Consider the following 26,630-nt stretch of genomic DNA (forward strand, 5'->3'; position numbering starts at 1 on the left):
AACACCTCGCGGTTGTCTTTCCACCGAGAACAATCTGACGAGTTGTGGCTGAAATGGAGAGGAGTTGTGTGGATGTGGAGCCGATATAAATCTCACCTGGGGGGACAGAACACAACGCAACGCTTGACTGATCCTAACAATAACCCTAGTGGTTCTCAAAGTGGGGTCTGGGGTCCCAACATGGGGCCCTTGAAGGGGTCTGCAGCTAAATTGGTTTATATGGCATCAAAATCAGTCTAACCACTTAAAGGAGTAGGTCACCCCCAAAATGACTTTTTCTATTGATTATTCACGCCATGAAGACTTGACTTCATGGATATTTTTTTTTTGTTTTTGTCGTATTCCTAAGACAATATTGTGATTACATAAAATGTACCTCCATTGATTCAGGATGCATTCGGGTCCCCATCCGGAATCAATAGAAAAAAGGTAATCAATAAAAGAAATCCTTTAAACTATTATACACATGTCTAGTTGAACATAAGATGATCTACAAGCTCACAACGCGTTGTGGTGTGTGTGTGTGTGTGTGTGTGTGTGTGTGTATGAGTGAGTGAACTTGTAGACCTGCCATTTATTTATTTTTAATCTTTTTTATATACAGTATATATTATATATATATTTTAACAACACTGGGCAAATACCTACCCACTGTAACACAGAAAAACAGATGACATTGTGTATGAGAAAGGAAACTCAAAAAATGATTCTCCCCATAAGACAGTTTGACGCTTTAACGCATTTTAAATACCTTCACTAATGTTCCCAAATGTTTATGGCATAGGGCCATAGGCCTACACAAAAATCATTCAAATCCAAGTACAGTAGTATTTATTTATTAAACCAATAAGGAATATCCTTGCAGATATTTTTTTTGGATCCGGCACCGTAAAAACGTCTGGGGGATGTGCATATCCTACACCTTTTGAATATCCTTGCAGGCCACTTTGCCTTTGAAGAGGTTGCACACAACAAGATGCAGACAATGTCCAGCATTTAGACCAGGGGTCTTCAAGGTTGTTCAGGCCAAGGACCCTTTAGCAGAGAGAGATGAAGCAGGGACCCCCACACTACATTGTATACAACTGTGTTGCAGATTAAACATATTCATTGATTTTATAGATGGCGTCATTGACCATCATCAGTGTTGTGTAAATCAATGTTTTGTTGTTTATTTTGGACGTTTAACTGCTTAAACCCTCAACACTAGGTTAAACTTGACCTTTGGCTTTGAAGCCTACTTGGTTTGCTCCTTTTTGCCTTCTACACCAAACCTCTTTGCTGAAAATAGCCGATCTACAAGCTCACATCAGATTTGCTATTTTCAGCTAATGTTCTTTGTGGCACCCCTGTAGAACTCTGAGGGCTGCCTTGGGGTGAATGAATCAACAGTGACACACTGTCAAATGTCATGTCAGCATTCGGTCACTCACTACATTAAAACTGGAATCATTTCATTTGTTTAATTCAAATGAAGAGACCAGTCAAGGATCACAGTACATGTTGTAGTTGGCAGTATTATTGTTCCACTATAGGCAGCAATGTCTGAATGAATGTCCTTTCCTTGAGCAGGTCTGCCCCCTGCTGGTCCAGTTACCACATAGAGAAGCAACAGAAGAACTTCCTAAATTCACAATATATTATTCCTTGCTAGGACTGGCCAATACACATATCTCCATTATATTGATGTTGTGGTATGAGTCTAGATATCGTTTAGGTTTTCGGATATCGTATGCTCATATGGCGTAAGTGTTTGTCTTTTCCTGGTTTTAACAACTTAAACCTTGTCTAGACTTAGTAAAATGGCAACAGAGTTGGCTCTGTACTTACGTAATTTGAGATGATCCGTTCTCCTAAACTTTTACCCACAATGAGGGCGGCATAGCTCAGGGGTAGAGAAACCGTTATTAGAGCACGAAGGGTTCCCGAAGGGTTCCCAGTTCGAATCCGGGCTCCCCCTGAGTTAATGTCGTAGGGTCCTTGGGCAAGACTCTGAACCCCTAATTGCTCCCGGTGAGCTGGTTGGTGCCTTGCATGGTTTCCTCTGCCACCGGTGTATGAATGTGTGCGTGAATGGGTGAATGTAATGCATTACCTATGTAAAGCGCTTTGGATAAAAGCGCTATATAAATGCACCATTTATGATCACAACTGTTACGTTTCTCTCCAGTGTGAATTCTCTTGTGTTGATTGAGGCTAGACTTATGACTGATGCTGGGCCAATTAAGCCTTGGTCTTATACCATTTCCTGGTAATTACTTATGCCGCTTGTGTTCTAGTCCAGTGTCACTGATGTCTGTCCACTGTGAAGTTCATGGTGACCACTGTTCTAGTCAGGGACGTGCTGGCCATTGGGAAAAGCGGGACAACTCCCGAACGGCCGGTTCATTCCCGGCCGGTCCAGGCCGGCCATTAGGGAAAAAAATATATATATATGTCGGCCTTCGTTCCATTTTGGGGGCTGTGTGGCCAACAAAGTAAATCGTCACTGTCGGGCAGAAACCTCGTATCTCCAATATACATTCCAGTATACATTTTTTCGCAAAGCAAAGCTCTGCTTCATCATATAAGGCCGTTGCACAAAAGTAGTGAAAACAGCAGATCTACAAGCACACAACGCCTCGCGGTGCGAGGCGTTGTGTGCTTGTAGATCGGCTGTTTACACTAGTTTAAATCATTTTTAAAATGACAAATACAAAACAAACGGTTTTGGACATAAGGTTTCCACCGACAACAACAAAATATAACTCAAAAAATGAAACAAATAGGGCCTCTCCAACTATTTTTCCCGGGCTGAATCAGGGGCCCAGCACGTCCCTGGTTCTAGTCTAGTGTCACTGTTGTCTACCCACTCTGAAGTTCATGGTGAGCACGCCGTCGATCCCGGCCTGCAGCTCGTCGTGCTCCTGCACTTGGGACACTCCCTTGGGCGTCCCGGTCAGGATGAGGTCGCCCTCCTCCAGGCTGATGATGTCGCTGACGTAGCTGATGATGTAAGGGACAGAGAAGATCATTTGGCTGGTGGAGCCGCGCTGCCTCAGCTGCTCGTTGACCTTCAGCCAGATGGTGAGGGCGGCGGGGTCCGGGACCTTCTCCTTGGGGATGAAGTCGCTGACGGGACAGGAGGTGTCGAAGGCCTTGGCCAGCGTCCACGGCAGGCCCTTGGACTTGCACTCGTCCTGGACGCGAAAGAGGAGGGGTGCCACGGTTAAATCGAAACAAATGTAGCTTATAGCGTAAGTTCAATAAAAAGGATCTAAACCACACTCTGCTTTAGCCCACGTCACTTCCTTTTTCCCACGCTGTCAGATACGCTCATTCACTAAACTAAACGTGACCTCTTTAACCAATCAAATCCTACAACCTGTTTTCTCCCAGCCAATCAGCGACTAGGCTCCATTCTATGAAATAGCCCTGCTCCTAACCGCCTCATTCTCTTTGCAGACAGCGTTCATGCATCCCACCTCCATCCCCAGCTCCACCTCAGTCCTGGAGTCAAGGGGAAGACGATTCTTCTGCATTATCACCACCAGGCACCAGCGTCTAGACTCCATGGGGGGTTCTCTCTCCTATTTCCTGATATTATTTGTTTTGCTTATGGAGTCTAATTGCCAAACATGTATTTTGCCAATCATGTATTTTGTAATTATTCTTTGCCTATTATTCAAGTAAATATTTTCTTGTTCAAATCGGTGTGATCTTTCCTTTATTGAAATACATTTTTATCTTATCCTTTAACCCAGGGCTGCTCACTAGGGCTGTCACGATTATGACATTTTACATGACGATTAAATGTCACTCAAATAATTGCAATTAACAATTTAATAGTGTTTTTGTCGTTGACAATTACATTTCTGTTTGGCTTTTAGGCCTTGAAGTTGCACATGGCAGATATGACACATAAGCCAAATATACAAAGAAATTAAGGACATATTTGACAACACTTTAAATAGAACATTGATAGTGGAAATAGCCGATCTACAAGCTCACAACACGTCGCATCGCATTTCAATGTTTGAACATATAACATATAACATTTTCAACACGTAACTGATTATGATGATTATCACAAAATAATTGTGATTATGTCAAATAATTGCGATTAGACGATTATGTAATAATTGTGACAGCCCTAGTGCTCACACCTTTTTGACCTGAGAGCTACTTTTAAAATGACCAGCTCAACATGATCTACCCACCCAAAATGTTTTACCTGAGGGGGCTTTGGAATAGCGGCACTGGCGTTACATACTTAAGACAAACGCACTTGGAATGGCAGATAGCAGAGGAAAAAATAGTCTTCACCCCATTCTGTATGGAAGTTTTTTTCCAATGCTACTGACTCTTGAAAACAATTTGCCTATGAAGGGAGCTGACAGGCCCTTCTTGATCAATCAATAAGTCACCTTAATTCAAGTGACAGATGCCAAAAAAAGAGGGGTTTTGTTTTGTGATTTTTGTTTATAAATATATTGTAATTATATCTTTTCAGGGGCATGTCATGTGGTCTTCCTGCACAGCCTTTGTGATCTACTGGTAGATCACAATCTACCTTTTGGGCACCCCTGCTTTAACCCATTAAGACCTGAGGCTGAAAATGCCTTCTAAACGCCTCTTATAAAGTTTTCAAACACAAAAAAATAAATACTAATGTTCTTACTGTCTATATATCATCTCTGTCAGGTGGAGAAAACGTATGTTCAAAACATTTGTGACTGGGTCTGGTACTTTGTTCCTTATGTCTGCATTGGTCATTTTTCTTTTTTGTACAGATTATCCAAGTACAGAATCTAAGCTTTCATATGATGTATCATTTGTTGAAATTGGAGCATATTTGAAGAAGTTATGGACATTTTAAAACCCAAACCCCCACCATAAACCCCAAAGTGCTTAAAAAGCCATTTGAATGCCAGGAACATTGACACCTCTAGGTAGCCAGAAGTGGGTGTGACAATGGGAGGGACAATAGGTACTTACCTACACCCCTAAATCACTCCCCCCAAGTCAAACCACACCCACAGTGGTATAGCTGTCAACTTCAAATGTACTTTTATTCCACTACAATTATTTGAAACTACTATTTAGTAGTAGACCTGTGGTAATATATTGTGCTATAGTGCTTGCAGCCATGTCAGAAATAGTGGCCAGTGGTCTTTTCTACCTCCTCCCCTCCTTATATGCTCATCCTGTCATTTTCTCCTTTTTGTAGTTTTTATTTTTCACTAAAATAGTGTATTACAAAAGAAAAAGTTTTTACAGTGTAAAAAAAAGTCTATTACAAAAGAAAGTGTTTACAGTGTACTCTTTAACGTCGGCTACGAAGCTTGCGGAGCATCTGCTGTACACAGCAAATAGTCCAGTCATTATTATGAAAAAACCTAAAACAAATTGCAATAGTACTATACACTACACTGTAGTGTATAGTAAGTGAAGGTAGGTAGGTCGTTTTCAAAACTTTCCCCTGATGGGATCCCTTGGGACTTTTTTTCTCTCACTAAGGACATATTGAGGATACAAAATCAGTTGAGTTTGCTACTATTGCAATTTGTTTTAGATTTAGCCTAATTTTGGCCTAAAATTACTGGACTATAAAGCAGACAGCTAAAGCAGAAGCAGTGAAGCACGGTCTTCTACAGTTTGGATCAATGGATTTACACGTTTTCTTTCTTGGGAGCATTAGCAACACAGAGCACTTTTGCAGCACGTTTTGTAGTAAGAACGTGGGAAGCGGCGGACGGGCTTGCAAAACACACTTTTTAGGGCACTCTAGCTCGGACACAGAACGGAGAAACGTTCATGGGCTGCAGCAGACGAGAGGCTGAGATGTGAGATACGCTGTCCATTACGAGAAGATCTGTGGTTTTTCCCGCAGGACAGAGAATGCAGCTTTTCTTTCCTTTTTCTCCCTTCTTCTTGGTCGTAGGCTACTGTGTTAAGCAGAAGCCTACTATGATTTGTAATGTAAACGCTGAGTAAGTGAGTTCAGAGTCTCTCAGCAGTTTAATGCTAAAAGCCAGTGAAACAAGGAGACGCTTGACGCTATGTCACCAATGAGCCTTTGCGAGGCAGGAACGGCTGCGAACCCTCTCGTCTGCATGTAATAAACATAAAATACGGTTCGTTACTCAACAAAACAAAGACGGCGTAAGGGTGATGGAAGCCTACTTTACTTAGTGGGAACACTCAGAAACCCCCACCTCACGTCTAAAATACACTTTTTTTACCAGAGAATAAACTTTTTCACCGGAGGTTTTAGTTACTCCACACCGCCCTCTACAGATCTTGTCAATAGAAATGTCCATTGCACATTTTGCCTTCCGGTGAAATATTCTGTTATCTGGATAAAAAAGTGTATTTTAGACGCGATGTTGGGAACTCTGAGTGTTCCCACTAAGTAAAGTAGGCTTTCAACTCCCCAAATCCGTCTTTGTTTTGGTGAGTAGCGAAACTGTATCTTTTATTTTCACTACAGACGAGTGAGCGTGTCGCCTGTAATGCCAGCACAAGGACTCATGATGACATAGCGTTTTCAACATGCTGCTTCAATTTTCCACGTTTTCTTTGTGTGTCCGAGAGCGACTGAGATCACGATGTATACATAAAAAAAATACATCCTTCCAGAATACTGTCTTCAGCAAACCGTTAACATTAGCGAGATGAAGTTAGTTACTGTGTAGACTGTTAAAAGCAGATAGCACGCTGTATGGGCGTGCTGAAATACGAGACAATGCATTCCTTAAACCAATCGTGCTCCCGTGAAATCGCTATGCAAATCTAAAGAGCTCAATTCTCCGCCTCCTAAAACAGCAGTAAAACTCTCCCAAAGAAGGCAACTTTGCTACACTAATGTTGCCATATACCGACCTTAACAAAGATATCTTATGGAATGAAAACCCTCTTCTATATTCAAACTGTTAATTATATACAAAAACGAAAAACAAAGAAAATTTTAAATCAATCTTATTTTCGCATTTTCTGCCTTGTAAAATTGCCGACATTTGGCCGTTTCCACCAGCCTCGGACACATTTCAGGATTCAAATTCAAAAATAGCTAAAGTATCAGATCTACAAGCTCAAAGACATGCAGCTTCGTGCCGCGTTTCAAGCTTGTGGATCTGCTACTTTTGATGCTTACGTGTGAGTGACGCTGTAGTATGATCAAGTAGAGCAGTAATTTACGAAGACACAAAAAGCTAGAACATGCCCAAAATAATAAAAAAGTCTCTCTCTCTAAAAAAAACATGCTTCTCAATAAAGTACCTGAGACGAAAAACAGTCTTAAGTCCATATTTTAGAATTTTGAATATAGATATTTTTTCAATTCTTAATGCACTCCCCCCTCATTTTGTTGAATTAGATTTTTTTTTACTTAACTCATACTGTATATATATTAGGAATTATAATAATACTTATGGAATGTGGAAAAACGGTATATCTCCAACAGTTTGTGGAACAACAGTATAACTCCGTACAAGCAATATTCAGCAGACAAAGGGAGCAGATAACATCAAAACAGACAATTGAACAAAATGGACGGGGAGTGCACTAACAATTTAACAGATTAAAAAGTTTGTGGCTTACAGTCTGGTAAATCAAAACATATCTATATTAAAAAAAAAAAAAAAAAAAAATTGACTTTAGACTATTATTCGTCTCAGGTACTCAATTATTCACTTAATCTAATGGAAAGAATAACCACTAATAAAATAATAGATGGATAGATTCCTACCGTACCTGGATATCCCTGGCTGTCATGTCCAAACATAGAGCGTAGCCGGCCACATGGTCCATAGCAGAGTCCTGGAGACATGGATGGCATCACGTTATTAAATATTATGTTAACATAATCACATGGTCCATAGCAGAGTCCTGGATACATGGAGGGCATCACGTTATTAAATATTATGTTAACATAATCACATGATCCATAGCAGAGTCCTGGAGACATGGATGGCATCACGTTATTAAATATTATGTTATTACATAATCACATGGTCCATAGCAGAGTCCTGGATACATGGAGGGCATCACGTTATTAAATATTATGTTAACATAATCACATGATCCATAACAGAGTCCTGGAGACATGAATGGCATCACGTTATTAAATATTATGTTAACATAATCACATGGTCCATAGCAGAGTCCTGGACACATGGAGGGCATCACGTTATTAAATATTATGTTATTACATAATCACATGGTCCATAGCAGAGTCCTGGACACATGGAGGGCATCACGTTATTAAATATTATGTTATTACATAATCACATGGTCCATAGCAGAGTCCTGGAGACATGGATGTCATCACGTTATTAAATATTATGTTAACATAATCACATGGTCCATAGCAGAGTCCTGGAGACATGGATGGTATCACGTTATTAAATATTATGTTAACATAATCACATGGTCCATAGCAGAGTCCTGGACACATGGATGGCATCACATTATTAAATATTATGTTAACATAATCACATGGTCCATAGCAGAGTCCTGGACACATGGAGGGCATCACGTTATTAAATATTATGTTAACATAATCACATGGTCCATAGCAGAGTCCTAGACACATGGATGGCATCACATTATTAAATATTATGTTAACATAATCACATGGTCCATAGCAGAGTCCTGGACACATGGATGGCATCACGTTATTAAATATTATGTTAACATAATCACATGGTCCGTAGCAGAGTCCTGGAGACATGGATGGCATCACGTTATTAAATATTATGTTAACATAATCACATGGTCCGTAGCAGAGTCCTGGACACATGGATGGTATCACGTTATTAAATATTATGTTAACATAATTAGGGATGACCGATTCCGATCAGGTGATCGGATCGACGGCCGATATGGTCCTATTTTAACCATCGGAGATCGGGGAGAACATATCGAAAAAAAAAAAAAAAAAGTTTTATAAAATATTTTTTTAATAAAATATTTTTGTCGTTTTATTTAAAGTTAAAAACAAACATGACCATGTTCACGCAATAAACTCATCCTGAGGCCTGGTTTTAATTAAAATTATTATACATTTATCATTCATTTATGTTCTCTGAATGTTCTCTGTTACACAGTGCGTGTCATAACGAATGGTGTGAAGCGACTCAGCAGCGGTGAGAAAATAGCAGACCTACAAGCTCACAACGCGTCGCTCCCGCATCGCCTGTGAGCTTGTAGATCTGCTCAGGAAGGCTAGTACTGGAAGTGACGTTAACACAGTGACAGTAGAGAGGCTACTAGCTAGGAAGCTAACGGCAGGCTATGCTACGCTACGTCTAGCAACTGACTCAGTCTGAAGAGCGAAAATGTCGTTAGTTTGGGGGTTTTTCACACTTGAAACGAGCAGCAGTCCAACAGCCAGATGCAATGTTTGCCAGGCGGACGTTCCGCGTGGAGGACAGAACAGATCTGCTTACAACACGACCAATCTAATACGCCACCTGAGAAAACACCACAAACAACAATACGGAGAGTACGAGGCAGCAACCAAGGCAGCAGGCACAGCAGCTGGACCAAAACAACCGACACTTGCAGAGACTTTGAAAAAGAAAGAGAAGCTGGACGAAAACAGTACAAGGGCCAAGGGGTTAACAGGCAAGATAGCTGAAATGATCGCGTTGGATGACCAGCCACTATCTGTGGTACAGAACACGGGGTTTCGCAATCTCATGGAGTATGCGGAGCCACGGTATGTGATTCCTTCTCGTCAGCAGATTACAGATAAATCTATGCCTGTCCTGTACAACAAGCTGTTTGCCCACCTGCAAGCCCTGCTAAAGGACGTGCTTTTTGTTGGTCTTACCACAGACCTCTGGAGTTCTTCTGTGAGTCCAGTCCAGCTCTTAAGCCTCACTGCCCAGTGGATCAACTCCAACTTTCAATTACAACGTGTGGTATTGCATGCACAGGGCTTCCGAGGCTCTCACACGGCAGTTCGTATAAGAGAGAAGCTCGAGGGGATGCTCACCGGTTGGGGAATCGACAAGTCACAGATCCATGTGATTGTGCGAGACAACGCACGAAACATCAAGAAAGCCACGGATGACATGGAAGTGGCGAGTTTGGGCTGCTTCGCGCACACGCTGCAACTTGTCGTGAACGAGGGTCTACTGTCCCAGCGCAGCGTTCAAGACGCACTGGCCACCGCGAGGAAAATTATTGGCCATTTCAAACATTCCCCTACGGCCTATTCCGATCTGGAAGACATCCAGACCGTTCTGAAGATGCAGATCAAGCGTCTACAGCAGGACGTTGCTGTGCGATGGAACAGCAGCCTTTACATGCTGCAGAGCATCATGGAGCAAAAGCGAGCTCTCTGTCTGTATGCAGCTGAACACCCCCTCCCCACACTACTGACACCCAGCCAGTGGACCTTGATGGAGAAGACAGCTGAGGTGTTGGTTCCATTTGAGGAGCTCACAAGGGATGTGAGCAATCACACTGCATCTGCAGCTGATGTAATCCCTGCAATAAGAGGTTATTATTTCTTTGCTATATTTTTGAATAAAATATGAAACGTGTTTTACTTAATCATTTGCTATATTTTTAGATAAAATATAAAACGTATTAATTAAAACAACTAACTGTAGCTAGTATTTACTTTGACTAGTCTATTAGACAAGTATAAGTAAATAAATAACTTATTCACTATGATAAATACATTATTTATTAATCCTTCCATTCATTTCATTGATCCAAACAGCCCTCAAGCGTCTACTCTCCCAGGAGAAGACCACTGACCAGGGGATCAAAACAATGAAGAGCACACTCCTAGCTGCAGTGGAGACCCGCTTTGCTCATATAGAGGTGGAGCCACTATACAGCATTGCCACTCTAGTGGATCCAAGATACAAAGACAGGCAAGTAAATTAATGTAATTAATATTTTTCTTTCTGTAGATATATTAATGGTTAAAAATAAAATGTTAAAGATGTAAAGCAGTTGCCTGACTTAACTGTTGTGCTGTGTGGTGTCCTGTCTTATGTTGACTGACTTAGTTGGGAACTTGTGGGTAATTGTTACATTTATCTATTTTCAGATTCTTCACAAGTTCAGACAACCAGAGGCTTGCCAAGGATAGGCTCCTCCAGGAGGTGGTGAAGATGGAGGAAAAGGCTGCTGCTGCTGCTGCCGCCCGTGAAGAGCCAGAGGCAGCAGGGCCTAGCAGAAAGACACCACGCCAAGAAGCAAGCAGCTGCTTGGGCAGAGTCTTGGACGAGATTTTGGAAGAGAATCAGCCAGAGGCCGGGCCTGTGAGTACATCAGCTGATGTCCAGGTACAGACCTATCTCTTAGAGAAAACTATAGATAGGAAAAGCAATCCTCTGCACTACTGGAAAGAGAATGCTCCACGGTACCGCTCAGTGGCTGCTGTTGCCGCCAAGTTTCTCTGTGCCCCTTGCACCTCTGTGGAAAGTGAGAGACTCTTTAGTGCGGTGTCCAACGTCCTTGATGAGAAAAGAAACCGGCTCACAGCTGACAAGGTCGATATGCTGGTTTTCGTAAAGAAAAACCTCCACTTCATTCTGAAGCAGGAGAAGCCGAAAGATGAGAGTGTGGTAGAGTGTGGCTAAAACAAGAATACAAAAAAACAAGTTGAAGGGTTAGCCTTCCCTTAAAAAAAAAGAAAGAAAAGGAAAACAGTACCTTTAAATTTTATATCCTATCTATGTTTACATTTTATATTTGAAATTCTAATTGTTAAACAAAAAAATGAAGTTGAAGGGTTAGCCTTCCCTTAAAAAAAAGAAAACAGTACCTTTAAATTTTATATCCTGTTTACATTTTATATTTGAAATTCTAATTGTTAAACAAAAAAAAGAAGTTGAAGGGTCAGCCTTCCCTTAAAAAAAGAAAGAAAAAGAAAACAGTACCTTTAAATTTTATATCCTGTTTACATTTTATATTTGAAATTGTAATTGTTAAACAAAAAAATGAAGTTGAAGGGTTAGCCTTCCCTTAAAAAAAAAAGAAAACAGTACCTTTAAATTTTATATCCTGTTTACATTTTATATTTGAAATTCTAATTGTTAAACAAAAAAAAAGAAGTTGAAGGGTCAGCCTTCCCTTAAAAAAAGAAAGAAAAAGAAAACAGTACCTTTACATTTTATATCCTATGTTTACATTTTATATTTGAAATTCTAATTGTTACTTTGTTTGTTTATTCATGTTGCATTAGCTGCTGATGTTCAATTCATTTTAATGCTAGACTTACTCCAGTCTAGAATTATTCTGCACTAAGCCACATTTTCTGTTTTATTATTTTTGTTGTAACTGAATGTACTTGATCTTGTGAAGCTACTTAAGCTGGTCAAGCTACCTCTTTGTTGTAAAGCAGCATTTTGATACCGACTAGACTAGAGTTATTCTGTACCTCTTAAGTCAAAAAAACATTTTATTTTTGTGTGACTAAAGCCCATTTACACTGGCAGCCAAATCCAGCCTGAATCAGATCTGTGTCACATCCAGATTGGAATCCAATTGGTTTATGGTTACATCATGGTCACATGGAACAAATCAGATAAATCCAATCTGGATGTGACAGATCTGATTCAAGCTGGATTTGGCTGCCAGTGTAAATGGGGCCTGAATATACTTGAAGTCTTGAACTTGTAATAATACTGAAGCTACCTACCTACCTTTGAAGTAGAGAATATACCTAACCCAAATATAATTGAAAATGTGAAATGATATGTTCTTGCACTATTCAGTATTCATTCAACTTTGTTTTAGTTTTACATGGTTATTTTGAGGTGCACTACAGTACTGATTTCATTTAATTTTGTTGATCCAATGTTGCACTAAGAAGAAAAAGAAAAAAACCTATATCCATGTTGGATAGAAGGAAGAGTTTTATATACATGTTGGATACAAGGAATAGTTGTTTAAATAAAAAAGAAAGAAACTTGAATTACTTGTGTTTTTTCTTTATTATTGTTATTTTTTCTAAATGCATTGCCAAACGATCGGATCGGGACAGATCGGGATCGAATCTGGAGCAATGATTTGTGATCGGGATCGAATCGGAAGCAGAAAACAGGTGATCGGGGCATCCCTAAACATAATCACATGGTCCATAGCAGAGTCCTGGACACATGGATGGTATCACGTTATTAAATATTATGTTATTACATAATCACATGGTCCGTAGCAGAGTCCTGGAGACATGGATGGCATCACGTTATTAAATATTATGTTAACATAATCACATGATCCATAGCAGAGTCCTGGAGACATGGATGGCATCACGTTATTAAATAATATGTTAACATAATCACATGATCCATAGCAGAGTCCTGGAGACATGGATGGCATCATGTTATTAAATATTATGTTATTACATAATCACATGGTCCATAGCAGAGTCCTGGAGACATGGATGGCATCACGTTATTAAATATTATGTTATTACATAATCACATGGTCCATAGCAGAGTCCTGGACACATGGATGGCATCATGTTATTAAATATTATGTTAACATAATCACATGGTCCATAGCAGAGTCCAGGACACATGGATGGCATCACGTTATTAAATATTATGTTAACATAATCACATGGTCCATAGCAGAGTCCTGGAGACATGGATGGCATCACGTTATTAAATATTATGTTATTACATAATCACATGGTCCATAGCAGAGTCCTGGAGACATGGATGGCATCACGTTATTAAATATTATGTTAACATAATCACATGATCCATAGCAGAGTCCTGGAGACATGGATGGCATCACATTATTAAATATTATGTTAACATAATCACATGGTCCATAGCAGAGTCCTGGACACATGGATGGCATCACGTTATTAAATAATATGTTAACATAATCACATGATCCATAGCAGAGTCCTGGAGACATGGATGGCATCATGTTATTAAATATTATGTTAACATAATCACATGGTCCGTAGCAGAGTCCTGGAGACATGGATGGCATCATGTTATTAAATATTATGTTAACATAATCACATGGTCCGTAGCAGAGTCCTGGAGACATGGATGGCATCACGTTATTAAATATTATGTTAACATAATCACATGGTCCATAGCAGAGTCCTGGAGACATGGATGGCATCATGTTATTAAATATTATGTTAACATAATCACATGGTCCGTAGCAGAGTCCAGGACACATGGATGGCATCACGTTATTAAATATTATGTTAACATAATCACATGGTCCGTAGCAGAGTCCTGGAGACATGGATGGCATCACGTTATTAAATATTATGTTATTACATAATCACATGGTCCATAGCAGAGTCCTGGAGACATGGATGGCATCACGTTATTAAATAATATGTTAACATAATCACATGGTCCATAGCAGAGTCCTGGACACATGGATGGCATCACGTTATTAAATAATATGTTAACATAATCACATGATCCATAGCAGAGTCCTGGAGACATGGATGGCATCACATTATTAAATATTATGTTAACATAATCACATGGTCCATAGCAGAGTCCTGGACACATGGATGGCATCACGTTATTAAATAATATGTTAACATAATCACATGATCCATAGCAGAGTCCTGGAGACATGGATGGCATCACATTATTAAATATTATGTTAACATAATCACATGGTCCATAGCAGAGTCCAGGACACATGGATGGCATCACGTTATTAAATATTATGTTAACATAATCACATGGTCCATAGCAGAGTCCTGGAGACATGGATGGCATCACGTTATTAAATATTATGTTATTACATAATCACATGGTCCATAGCAGAGTCCTGGAGACATGGATGGCATCACGTTATTAAATATTATGTTAACATAATCACATGATCCATAGCAGAGTCCTGGAGACATGGATGGCATCACATTATTAAATATTATGTTAACATAATCACATGGTCCATAGCAGAGTCCTGGACACATGGATGGCATCACGTTATTAAATAATATGTTAACATAATCACATGATCCATAGCAGAGTCCTGGAGACATGGATGGCATCATGTTATTAAATATTATGTTAACATAATCACATGGTCCGTAGCAGAGTCCTGGAGACATGGATGGCATCATGTTATTAAATATTATGTTAACATAATCACATGGTCCGTAGCAGAGTCCTGGAGACATGGATGGCATCACGTTATTAAATATTATGTTAACATAATCACATGGTCCATAGCAGAGTCCTGGAGACATGGATGGCATCATGTTATTAAATATTATGTTAACATAATCACATGGTCCGTAGCAGAGTCCAGGACACATGGATGGCATCACGTTATTAAATATTATGTTAACATAATCACATGGTCCGTAGCAGAGTCCTGGAGACATGGATGGCATCACGTTATTAAATATTATGTTATTACATAATCACATGGTCCATAGCAGAGTCCTGGAGACATGGATGGCATCACGTTATTAAATAATATGTTAACATAATCACATGGTCCATAGCAGAGTCCTGGACACATGGATGGCATCACGTTATTAAATAATATGTTAACATAATCACATGATCCATAGCAGAGTCCTGGAGACATGGATGGCATCACATTATTAAATATTATGTTAACATAATCACATGGTCCATAGCAGAGTCCTGGACACATGGATGGCATCACGTTATTAAATAATATGTTAACATAATCACATGATCCATAGCAGAGTCCTGGAGACATGGATGGCATCACATTATTAAATATTATGTTAACATAATCACATGGTCCATAGCAGAGTCCTGGACACATGGATGGCATCACGTTATTAAATAATATGTTAACATAATCACATGGTCCATAGCAGAGTCCTGGAGACATGGATGGCATCATGTTATTAAATATTATGTTAACATAATCACATGGTCCGTAGCAGAGTCCAGGACACATGGATGGCATCACGTTATTAAATATTATGTTAACATAATCACATGGTCCATAGCAGAGTCCTGGAGACATGGATGGCATCATGTTATTAAATATTATGTTAACATAATCACATGGTCCATAGCAGAGTCCAGGACACATGGATGGCATCACGTTATTAAATATTATGTTAACATAATCACATGGTCCATCATGTTATTAAATATTATGTTAACATAATCACATGGTCCATAGCAGAGTCCTGGAGACATGGATGGCATCACGTTATTAAATATTATGTTAACATAATCACATGGTCCATAGCAGAGTCCTGGACACATGGAGGGCATCACGTTATTAAATATTATGTTAACATAATCACATGGTCCATAGCAGAGTCCTGGAGACATGGATGGCATCACGTTATTAAATATTATGTTAACATAATCACATGGTCCATAGCAGAGTCCTGGACACATGGATGGCATCACGTTATTAAATATTATGTTAACATAATCACATGGTCCATAGCAGAGTCCTGGAGACATGGATGGCATCACGTTATTAAATATTATGTTAACATAATCACATGGTCCATAGCAGAGTCCTGGACACATGGATGGTATCACGTTATTAAATATTATGTTAACATAATCACATGGTCCATAGCAGAGTTCTGGACACATGGATGGTATTGGCATCATGTTATTAAATATTATGTTAACATAATCACATGGTCCATAGCAGAGTCATGGAGACATGGATGGCATCACGTTATTAAATATTATGTTAACATAATCACATGGTCCATAGCAGAGTCCTGGAGACATGGATGGCATCACGTTATTAAATATTATGTTAACATAATCACATGGTCCATAGCAGAGTCATGGAGACATGGATGGCATCACGTTATTAAATATTATCTTAACATAATCACATGGTCCATAGCAGAGTCCTGGACACATGGATGGCATCATGTTATTAAATATTATGTTAACATAATCACATGGTCCATAGCAGAGTCCTGAAGACATGGATGGCATCACGTTATTAAATATTATCTTAACATAATCACATGGTCCATAGCAGAGTCCTGGACACATGGATGGCATCATGTTATTAAATATTATGTTAACATAATCACATGGTCCATAGCAGAGTCCTGAAGACATGGATGGCATCACGTTATTAAATATTATGTTAACATAATCACACGGTCCATAGCAGAGTCCTGAAGACATGGATGGCATCACGTTATTAAATATTATGTTAACATAATCACATGGTCCATAGCAGAGTCCTGGACACATGGATGGCATCATGTTATTAAATATTATGTTAACATAATCACATGGTCCATAGCAGAGTCCTGGACACATGGATGGCATCACGTTATTAAATATTATGTTATTACATAATCACATGGTCCATAGCAGAGTCCTGGAGACATGGATGGCATCACGTTATTAAATATTATGTTAACATAATCACATGGTCCATCATGTTATTAAATATTATGTTAACATAATCACATGGTCCATAGCAGAGTCCTGGAGACATGGATGGCATCACGTTATTAAATATTATGTTAACATAATCACATGGTCCATAGCAGAGTCCTGGAGACATGGATGGCATCACGTTATTAAATATTATGTTAACATAATCACATGGTCCATCATGTTATTAAATATTATGTTAACATAATCACATGGTCCATAGCAGAGTCCTGGAGACATGGATGGCATCACGTTATTAAATATTATGTTAACATAATCACATGGTCCATCATGTTATTAAATATTATGTTAACATAATCACATGGTCCATCACGTTATTAAATATTATGTTAACATAATCACATGGTCCATAGCAGAGTCCTGGAGACATGGATGGCATCATGTTATTAAATATTATGTTAACATAATCACATGGTCCATAGCAGAGTCCTGGAGACATGGATGGCATCATGTTATTAAATATTATGTTAACATAATCACATGGTCCATAGCAGAGTCCTGGACACATGGATGGCATCACGTTATTCATTATTACATTATTATTATCATTTTTATCCCACGATTTTTATAACTACTTTTCTTTCACCCGGTGTCAATTAGGGATGGGACGATACACAATATTATCGTTTATCGTGATAAAAAACACTCACGATAATCGTATCGTGGAGATTTAATTTATCGTGATATCGTCCTCCGTCATGCACTGGGATCAATTCACCTTTTATTTGCCGAGCTGCATATCCGGTACCACTTAAACCCTCTATAATTGGTTAAAGGTACTTATAATATACGTACTTGATACAGTCTTTTTTTCACTCTATCAAAATGTCTTTGCCAAAAAATAGCCGATCTATAAGCTCACAACTGCTATTTTTTGGCAAATGTTCCGCCCCAGGATAATGGATTTCGATTATCACGATGATATCGTACATCGCAATTTCTTTGGTCACAATAATCGTGATATGACATTTTCATATCGTCCCATCTCTAGTGTCAATTGTCTAATGTAATCCTGGGTGCTATGCCATCTGTAAACCTGCCATCATCATTATACCATCATACTATTATTTCATCCTTTTATTTTTTCATTCACTGTATTGAACATAGCGTTTTAAAATGTTTTGTTTTATTACTGGATTTTATGCCATCTTATTAAGGGTTGTGATTTGAGGGTTCCAATATTTTATGTAACGCAATAACAAAAACCTGAGCTATTCTGGGAAGATGATGGACAGAAGTTGGAGTGGTTGTTTAATTAAGTATTTGAAGGAGTAGTTCACCCCCAAAATGACTTTTTTCTATTGATTAGTCACACTATGGAGACTTGAGTTCAATAATATTTTCTTGTATTTGTCGCATTCCTAAGACAAAAATTGTATTATAGTAAATTTACCCCCATTGATTCTGGATGGGGACCCAAATGCTTTTGTGTGAGAATCAATGGGGGTAAATTTACTTGACCCTTGATCCTAAATGTACCTCCATTGATTCTGACCCAAATGCATTTGGGTCCCCATCCAGGGCCTCATTTTGGTCCCCATCCCCATAGGTAATCATTACTTTTTTGTCTTAGGAATGCGACGAATACAAAAAAATATTATTGAACTCAAGTCTCCATGGTGTGACTAACTCATTTTTGGGGGTGAACTACTAGTTTAAGACGGCACATTTTGTTTCTAGAGCCTGGAGTAGAAGACAATCTCAACAGGTTCATGTCCAGTCTCCTGTTAAGATGTGAGGTAACAGGCCCAGTGTTGTTATTTTAAGTTGTATTTATGAAATCTACCATGTACAGTATGAAGCTTTGAGTGCTTAAGTTGGTTATTCGTTTGATCATTGATTGTGAATTGTCATGTCAGCTCATTGTATGTCAAATGAAATGTGTCCTGTAAGTCCATGTGGGCTGTGCTATCAATCAATCAATCAATCAGATCAGGTTTATGAATTTATGAATGATTGATTGATATGAAAAAGGTTGAAAACCACTGTTCTAAGCCACCATACACAATCCAGTCATTAATTGCAACAACTGTCAACCACTAGATGTCACACTATACTCAATTACACCAAATGTAAACATTGATTATTGTCCATCACAAATGTAATGACAGTGACAGGCTGACAGCTCTATTATCTCTACACCATCGGTTCTCAGTGGGGTCCGGGGACCCCCAGGGGTCCTTGAGGGAGTTCCAGGTGCTCCCCAGCTAAATGATAGTTAGGAACCTTAAGGGTATGTGTAGGGCTGTCACGATTAATACATAATCGTCTATTCGCGATTATTTTTCATATTCGCGAATATTTTTCATATTCGCGATTATCGTCAATTATCTAATTTGATTAAAAAAGTAGTGAGTTTTGACAATAAAACCATTCTTAAACAAGTTAAACCTCACGTCAACACTTGCATTCTTGAATGCGCCTCCCCCTTGTTGCCACGGGGACGCTCAATGCTGGTCCTCCTCAGTCACAGTCAGTGTTGCCAACCTAGAGGATTTGTCGCTAGATTTAGCTACTTTCCAGACCCCACTAGAGACTTAATTTGTGAAAAGCTTCTAGAGACAAATCTGGCTACTTTTTCTGCTGATTTGGAGACAGATATTGTTTACAGGAGCCATAGATAAAACCCTATTTTTCCTTCCTTTTCCCTCTCTCAGCCTCCATTTGCTGCTTGCCTTCTCCTCAGTGACACACAAACGTGCACGCCGCATCTCTTTCTTTCTCTACTGGTACTGCCGGCGTGCAAAAAAATACAAAAACTCGAATTATTACCCTAGAAACGTGCACGCGCATCTGTTCACGTGCACACGCTTTTGTGTGCACGTGCGCGCAGCGCGCGTGCACCCCACCCCTAGCGACTTCTAGCTACTTCTGGGAGAGCCACTAGCTACTTCCGTTACTGGGGAGTTGGCAACACTGGTCACAGTCAGTCAACACAACAGCAGCACGGCACGCACTGTCACACAGCACAGGCAGGCTGGCCTGCTAACTAAAAATGCTTAAACAGTTTGTTTTTTCCAGACGGTCGGAACAGACACATGTACCATACACATCCCGGGACTATATATTCCTTTTGATACGATACAGAAAAAGCCGTTCACTTTCGTTTCAACACAGAGGACTGGAGTCAATGCCTTTACTGCAGCTTAGCTTAGCATAGCTCTGGTCCATAGCGTTAGTGGAGTTCTCCCTCCACTAACGCTATGGACCAGAGCTAAACTTAGCACTGCTGCTCTGCTGTGGAGAGGATGATGATGATGATTACACACAGACGGCGACTAACTAACTATAGATGTTGGATCGTGGTCGTGATAAACATTAGGCCTATTAGGCTACTGTCGCTATTTTCAGCTGTTGGCTATTTTTGCAGTTGTCTGCTATTTTCACAACGCAGCGCGACGCGTTGTGAGCTTGTAGATCGGCTATTTTCACAACCCACCGCGACGCGTTGTGAGCTTGTAGATCGGCTATTTTCACAACGCAACGCGACGCGTTGTGAGCTTGTAGATCGGCTATTTTCACAACGCACCGCAAGCTTGTAGATCGGCTATTTTCACAACGCACCACGACGCGTTGTGAGCCTACAGATCGGCTATTTATTTTCAAATAGCTACGGTATAAAATAGGGCTAAAGTTAGCAAGTAAATGTACTTAATAGTTACTTTACACCACTGAACTGATGTTTAAAAATCAATTAAATTGCTCATTAAGGTACAGTGTGAGTATGAGCTCAAAGCCTATTATCATAGTGGCATAAAATGAAGGGGGGAAAAAAGACGATATATTCGTCAATCGGCGATTATTTGTATGACAATTAATCGTCTGGAGAAAATCCTAATCGTGACAGCCCTAGGTATGTGATGGAACTCAGAATAGTGTACAAATGGGGTCCATTTGTACACTCTCATAGTTATATTAACATGCATTTTACAAATTGGGGTCTCAGAGATAGAAATGCCATTAAATTGGGGGTCCGTAGCCTAATGCATGTCAAATTGGGGGTCCTTGAAATTATAATAGTTCTGAATCACTGAAAATCATCTCTTATTATGGGGTCCCATCATGCTGGCATATCTTTTCAATTTGGGGGTCCTTGACATGAAAACATGTTTTTGAGAACCACACTGATCTACTGTACTGTACCCTACCTGGGGGATGGAGGTGCCCCCTTTCCCGATCACCACCCCCAGCTCCACCTCGTGGTGCAGGTTGTGTGAGTAGCGGGGCACCAGGATGGGCTGGCCCTCCCTCAGGTAGGCGGAGGGCGGCTTGAGGAACAGCACGGGCTCCGTGGGCACGGCGTTTTTCAGCTCCGCCGCGTGATCCGCGTAGTTCCGACCCACGCACACGATCTTGCGGCCCCACTCCCAGAACCGGGACACGCTCTTCTGGGTCATGGTGGCTTAGTTAGGGCTTGTTATGTCAGCGTGTTGTCAGACCACCTTGGAGCAGATCTGTGCGGAAAAAACGACCTTTGATCACTAGACAGTCTGCTCACTCACTATGGCTCAAAGTACGGCGAGGCTTGAAGGACCAAAAGTAACACCGTACCACTGGGGTTATAATGTCTTTATTTTTGGTTTAACAGCGGCACCTACGGGCGAAATATGGTAATTACACCGTAATAATGCCTGTGTTGTGTGTTTACATCAAAGTGGTTGACTGATTGATTGATTGATTGAAGACTAAGACTTTATTAGAAGTTTGCATAGAAAAGTGTACAGTTTCATCATGACGGTATAGTTCACTGGTACAAGGTCAACTAAAAGGAGATTCTGGAAAGCACTTGGCTTACAGGAACCAGTCAATGAAATGTTGTAATCACTAAAACCGCAATCAGTCATCAAAATGCTAGTAACTGAAATGCTGGAATAGTTCATAGTCCATAAGGGCATTTGTTGTAGATTCCTGTAGTGTGTAGATGATAATGCTTTGATTGATTGAATGAATACTTTATTAACAGTTTGCAAGACAAAAGTGCAGAGGTACAGATTTATACCAAAAGGATGCTATTGGTCTATAACCCCCCAAAAAGGACTATGGCTTATTTCCATTCAGGTCCTGTGTTTTTAATTCCAGGAGACATTCAAAGTCAATTTATATGAATTAATGTAAGATGTTTTTGTACAGTATAAACAATTATGCTAATTTCTAAGTTATTTATTGCCTATTTTGTTTCCATTATACTGCCATTTTGACACTTGTCATTTTGTGGAACAAAATTAATGACGATAAACAAGTAGCCAAGTAGCCACAATAACTGCATATACATATGTATGACATTAAACATTAAAACATAATGATATTTTATCTTATGTGATCAACGTTAAGCCATAATCTACAATATATATATTTTTTAATTTTGTAAGCTATCTGTTGATTACTTTTGACGCTGTAATGGTCTTATATCTATTTTCTTTCTTTCTTGAGCTATTAAAAAGGTATTTCCACTGTCATCTTATTCTGGGGACCAACTCAAAACCACGTGGCAACCACCCTGGAGGTCCCCGCCATAGATATCTATGGTCCCCGCCCCACAGGTTGACAACCACTAGCCTACGTTCCCCTCCCCTCGCGTGTGATTGGCTGAGAGCGGCGGGTCAGAGGTGACAGGAGGCGGAAGGAACCGAACGGTTCTGGTTGTTCTACAACAACAACACAAACACAACACATCAGATGGTGTTCCACAGGGCCCTGCTGGCGGGTGCGTGCGCTCTGGGCGTGCTGGGAACCGCTGCCACTTATAAACTAGGTAATGTAAACACTTACTGTATTACAGGTTAACTTCATTACATTCACATGTCTGACATGTAGAGCATGGATATCATTCGAAACAGGTGCTTAATATCGTCCATAAATGTCTTGCTAAAACAGCTGTCAAGTGAATAGCCCTGAATACATGACGGTCATGTTTCCCCCTCAACCTCGCAACCAGTGAGGTTTTCATAGCGCAACGGGTTGAGCTACAAACGTCAGATATAAAAAATAAAGTGCTTACCCATGTCTCCTTTTACTCAGACATGATGCCGTTCAACCAAAGTGACACGCCGCTCCCGGATTGTTTAATAAAAAGTATTTTTAGCCTTGTATTTCCTGAATTTCCCCCTCTAGTGGCGAGTCTCGTCATCGCATCATCTCCGTTCACTACAGTGAGCGAACGACTCTCCACTAGAGGGGGAAATACAAGGGACAACAGGATAACAAATACGTTTTATTAAACAACCCGGGAGCGGCATGTAATTCTGGTTGAACGGCATCATGTCTGAGTAAAAGGAGACTTGGGTAAGCAGTTTATTTTTGAAATCTGACGTTTGTAGCTCAAACCGTTGCGCTATGAAAACCTCGCTGGTCGCGAGGTTCAGGGGGAAACATGACGGTCATGTAGGCTATATGACCGTCATGTTTCAGGGCTGTCAAGTGAACAACACTACATTACACACACATGATGATGATGATGGTGACAGTCATGCATGTTGCATCATATTCTCCCTGGCCTGACACTGACAGTAACCATACTGTATAACTGTAATTACCGGTATGTTTTGGACAATAATAAGCTACTTTAAAGATGCGTCTTTATCTACTATTACTCGATCTTCATAAAGGGGGGAGAAAAAAAAGAAGAAAAGGAAAAGAGAATAACTGAGCTACTGTACACTAAGAAGGTTTGCATTGCTTGATTGATCGATTACACAATGATGGTAAATAAAAAGTCCCCTTAGTTTCCATTGTGGTCCCTAAATGTATTCAATTCTTTCAAAAATAAGTAAAGACAGTCAACTTAGTAAAACTAGACACTGCATTGAATCAATCTACTGTGGTTGTTATTAATGTTGTTGAGGACATGCTATATGACATTGAGTGATTGAATAAAAGCGACACACATGGATGGAGATTATGGTCTTTACATTGTGATGATGGACAAACAACTGCACTCAAAAAGAAATGTGCAAATGTCTTGTTCGTTCAGGTGCCACTGACTGAACATGTAGTATGATTGATGTAGCTTTTGTCAGCATAGATACATTCTACCCTTATACTGTTGGCTAAAAATGAACTCAGCCTTTGTTGAGATACGTAACAAACACTATCTGGTAACTCATAACCTAGTTCCTAGTATTATCTCCCTTATCCATTCCGGGAAGAGTCGAAGCCATATAGCAGGCATAGGCAAACTTAGGCACACAGTGGCCAACAGTGGCATAGGGGAGGCTGATCACTGCCACACTGCTTTAAGTGTGAGAGAGAGGATTATTATTTTAAAATTAAATATTCTTTTAAAAGGTTTAGTCAGTTAAATAAAGTCCCTCACATCTATACTGTAATGACATCCTGCCCATAGTTCTACATTCATTCAAACCACTAACTCTGACTGGGGAGGGAGTCTGGGAGATGGATGGGTTATTGCTTTTATAGTCTAATAATGATCATTACATCCTGATGTGAAAGATAATAGTTATAAAGTTCTAATCGTTGTTTTTTTATGGGTCAAAAAGGTTGCAGACCCCTGCCATTTATAAGGGTTAAAGCCTTGAAATACAGGGAGTACAGGGCTATAGGTGTTACGGCTATTTGAAAAAGGCTGATCTACAAGCTCACAATGCTTTGCACTTTTGAGCTTGCAGATCTGCTATTTTCAAAAACATCTTGGGAGGGGGCAAAAAAGTCCAAAATGTGGTACGGTACTAGTACTACAGGGGTCCCTGGCACGAAATAATTTCAGATCGAGCTCTGCAAACAAATAATTTTGGCGGTCCTTGACATGAAAATGTTTGAGAAGGGGTTTAAACAATAATCAAATAAGCAGCTCTACTTTAAAACACTACCAAAGCAGAAGCAAGCCCAAAGTCACTAATAGTAAGCAGACATGGCATTAGTTGCCTCATAGGTGGAGTGAGTCAATAGTGTGACTAATTCTTGACACATATTGCCTTGCCTTCATTTCCGTGTTGTTGTTAGATCTTGTCCATCCCATACAGTATACTGTGGGTACCTCATACAGTAGCTGTGTGTGGAGGCATAGTTTCACTTCACTAATAACAGTCGTATCCTTGTCAAACGTTGTGTTATTTCCCGCTGTGCAGCTCCTGCAAAGCTCCAAGCCTCCGCCGCCGCCGCTCTCCTTCACACCCCGCCGCTGAGGAAGAGTCTTCTGGTGGAACAGGCCGACATGAAGATAGAACTCCTGCCGGCGCTCAGTGACAACTACATGTACCTTCTGATCGACACGGACTCCAAGGAGGCTGCCGTGGTCGACCCTGTGGAGCCAGTGAAGGTGGGTAGAAGAAGTGCAGGGGTCTTCCAAGGGGTCTTCCACTACATATACATAATGTATAAAATGGTGTTGCAGTTAAAAAATAGTGGTCAAACATTTCATAGATGGCTTCCTAGACAGCACTATCATCAGTGTTGTGTAGTTTACGCTAAGGTTTCAGAGCCACTTGCCTGTCGGGCAAGTACAGGCCATGTTGTACTTGCCCAAAGGTGATGCCCACTTGCCCGAAAAGTAAATTTTCCATTATATGATTGTTAAAATGTGCAATTGTAGAAAAAGATTATGTTAAATCCAATCGATAACTGCAGAGTGGTGACAGTTACTTTGAAAAACCTGAACGAGTGTGGCTGCTGGTTGTAAAAAGATAGCATTTTAAAAAGATAGCATTTTACCATAACGGCCAATAATATTTTAGACCGAATGCACTTGCCCGTCAGGCTACCTGAAAGCAAACTCCACTTGCCCGAAGGTTTTATTTACTTGCCACGGGCAGTCGGGAAAATGTTAGTATCAACCCCTGGGTTGTGTTGGATTCATTCATTCACATTTAAAATACCGGAGCCTCTTTGCTGAAAATAGCCGATCTACATGCTCACCTCTTGCTTGTAGATTGAGCTTGTTATTTTCGGCTACTACTCAGAATAGGGATGCTAGGGTTGAAATATCTAATGTAAAAAATAAAGTTTATACGACACAAAGGTTTGGCAGCCCCTTATAGTAACTCTGAGGACCCCCTGTGGGTCCCAGACTGCCTGTTGAATACCCTTGCCTGGTGTAGAGGAACTGTTATCTTATTTCGAATTAATTGTATTTAATGACAGTCCAGTGCCTATTCTTATTATCTTGTGTATATTGTATTACTGTTCTTGCTATTATAAGCCTGTCACAACTATTACATAATCGCCTAATCATTTCCATGTTAAACATTTTCATATATTTTCAAAGAAAGATAGTGGAAATAGCAGATCTAC

At 40.0% G+C, this 26,630-nt stretch overlaps 2 protein-coding genes across 3 annotated transcripts in view; one reads left to right on the plus strand and one right to left on the minus strand.

The window, feature by feature from the left end:
• Positions 1-675: 675 nt before the first annotated feature.
• Positions 676-21,903, minus strand: fahd1 (fumarylacetoacetate hydrolase domain containing 1). 2 transcript variants are annotated; one of them, XM_080725114.1, is made up of 4 exons: positions 21,533-21,903; positions 7,735-7,800; positions 2,839-3,179; positions 676-2,344 (listed from the first exon to the last, which is right to left on the minus strand). In XM_080725114.1, the coding sequence occupies exons 1-4, from the start codon at positions 21,779-21,781 to the stop codon at positions 2,287-2,289; spliced, it is 714 nt and encodes a 237-aa protein (XP_080581240.1). In that variant the 5' UTR covers positions 21,782-21,903; the 3' UTR covers positions 676-2,286. The 2 variants fall into 2 exon arrangements, with proteins under 2 accessions (XP_080581240.1, XP_080581241.1); XM_080725115.1 differs by lacking the exon at positions 676-2,344 and having other exon boundaries at positions 2,659-3,179.
• Positions 21,904-22,982: 1,079 nt separating this feature from the next.
• The window catches only part of LOC308282605 (hydroxyacylglutathione hydrolase, mitochondrial-like), a gene marked incomplete at its 3' end in the record, with an annotated part of 30,219 nt that continues 26,571 nt past the window's right edge, over positions 22,983-26,630 (plus strand). The window contains exons 1-2 of the mRNA XM_080722992.1: positions 22,983-23,136; positions 25,469-25,659. Of these exons, the coding sequence (XP_080579118.1) occupies positions 23,061-23,136; positions 25,469-25,659 (267 nt within the window). The 5' untranslated portion in view covers positions 22,983-23,060. The remainder of the gene's footprint in view (positions 23,137-25,468; positions 25,660-26,630) is intronic.

Source organism: Nannobrachium achirus, assembly GCF_963921795.1.
Source record: "Nannobrachium achirus genome assembly, chromosome: 4".
Taxonomy (NCBI): Eukaryota; Metazoa; Chordata; class Actinopteri; order Myctophiformes; family Myctophidae; genus Nannobrachium; species Nannobrachium achirus.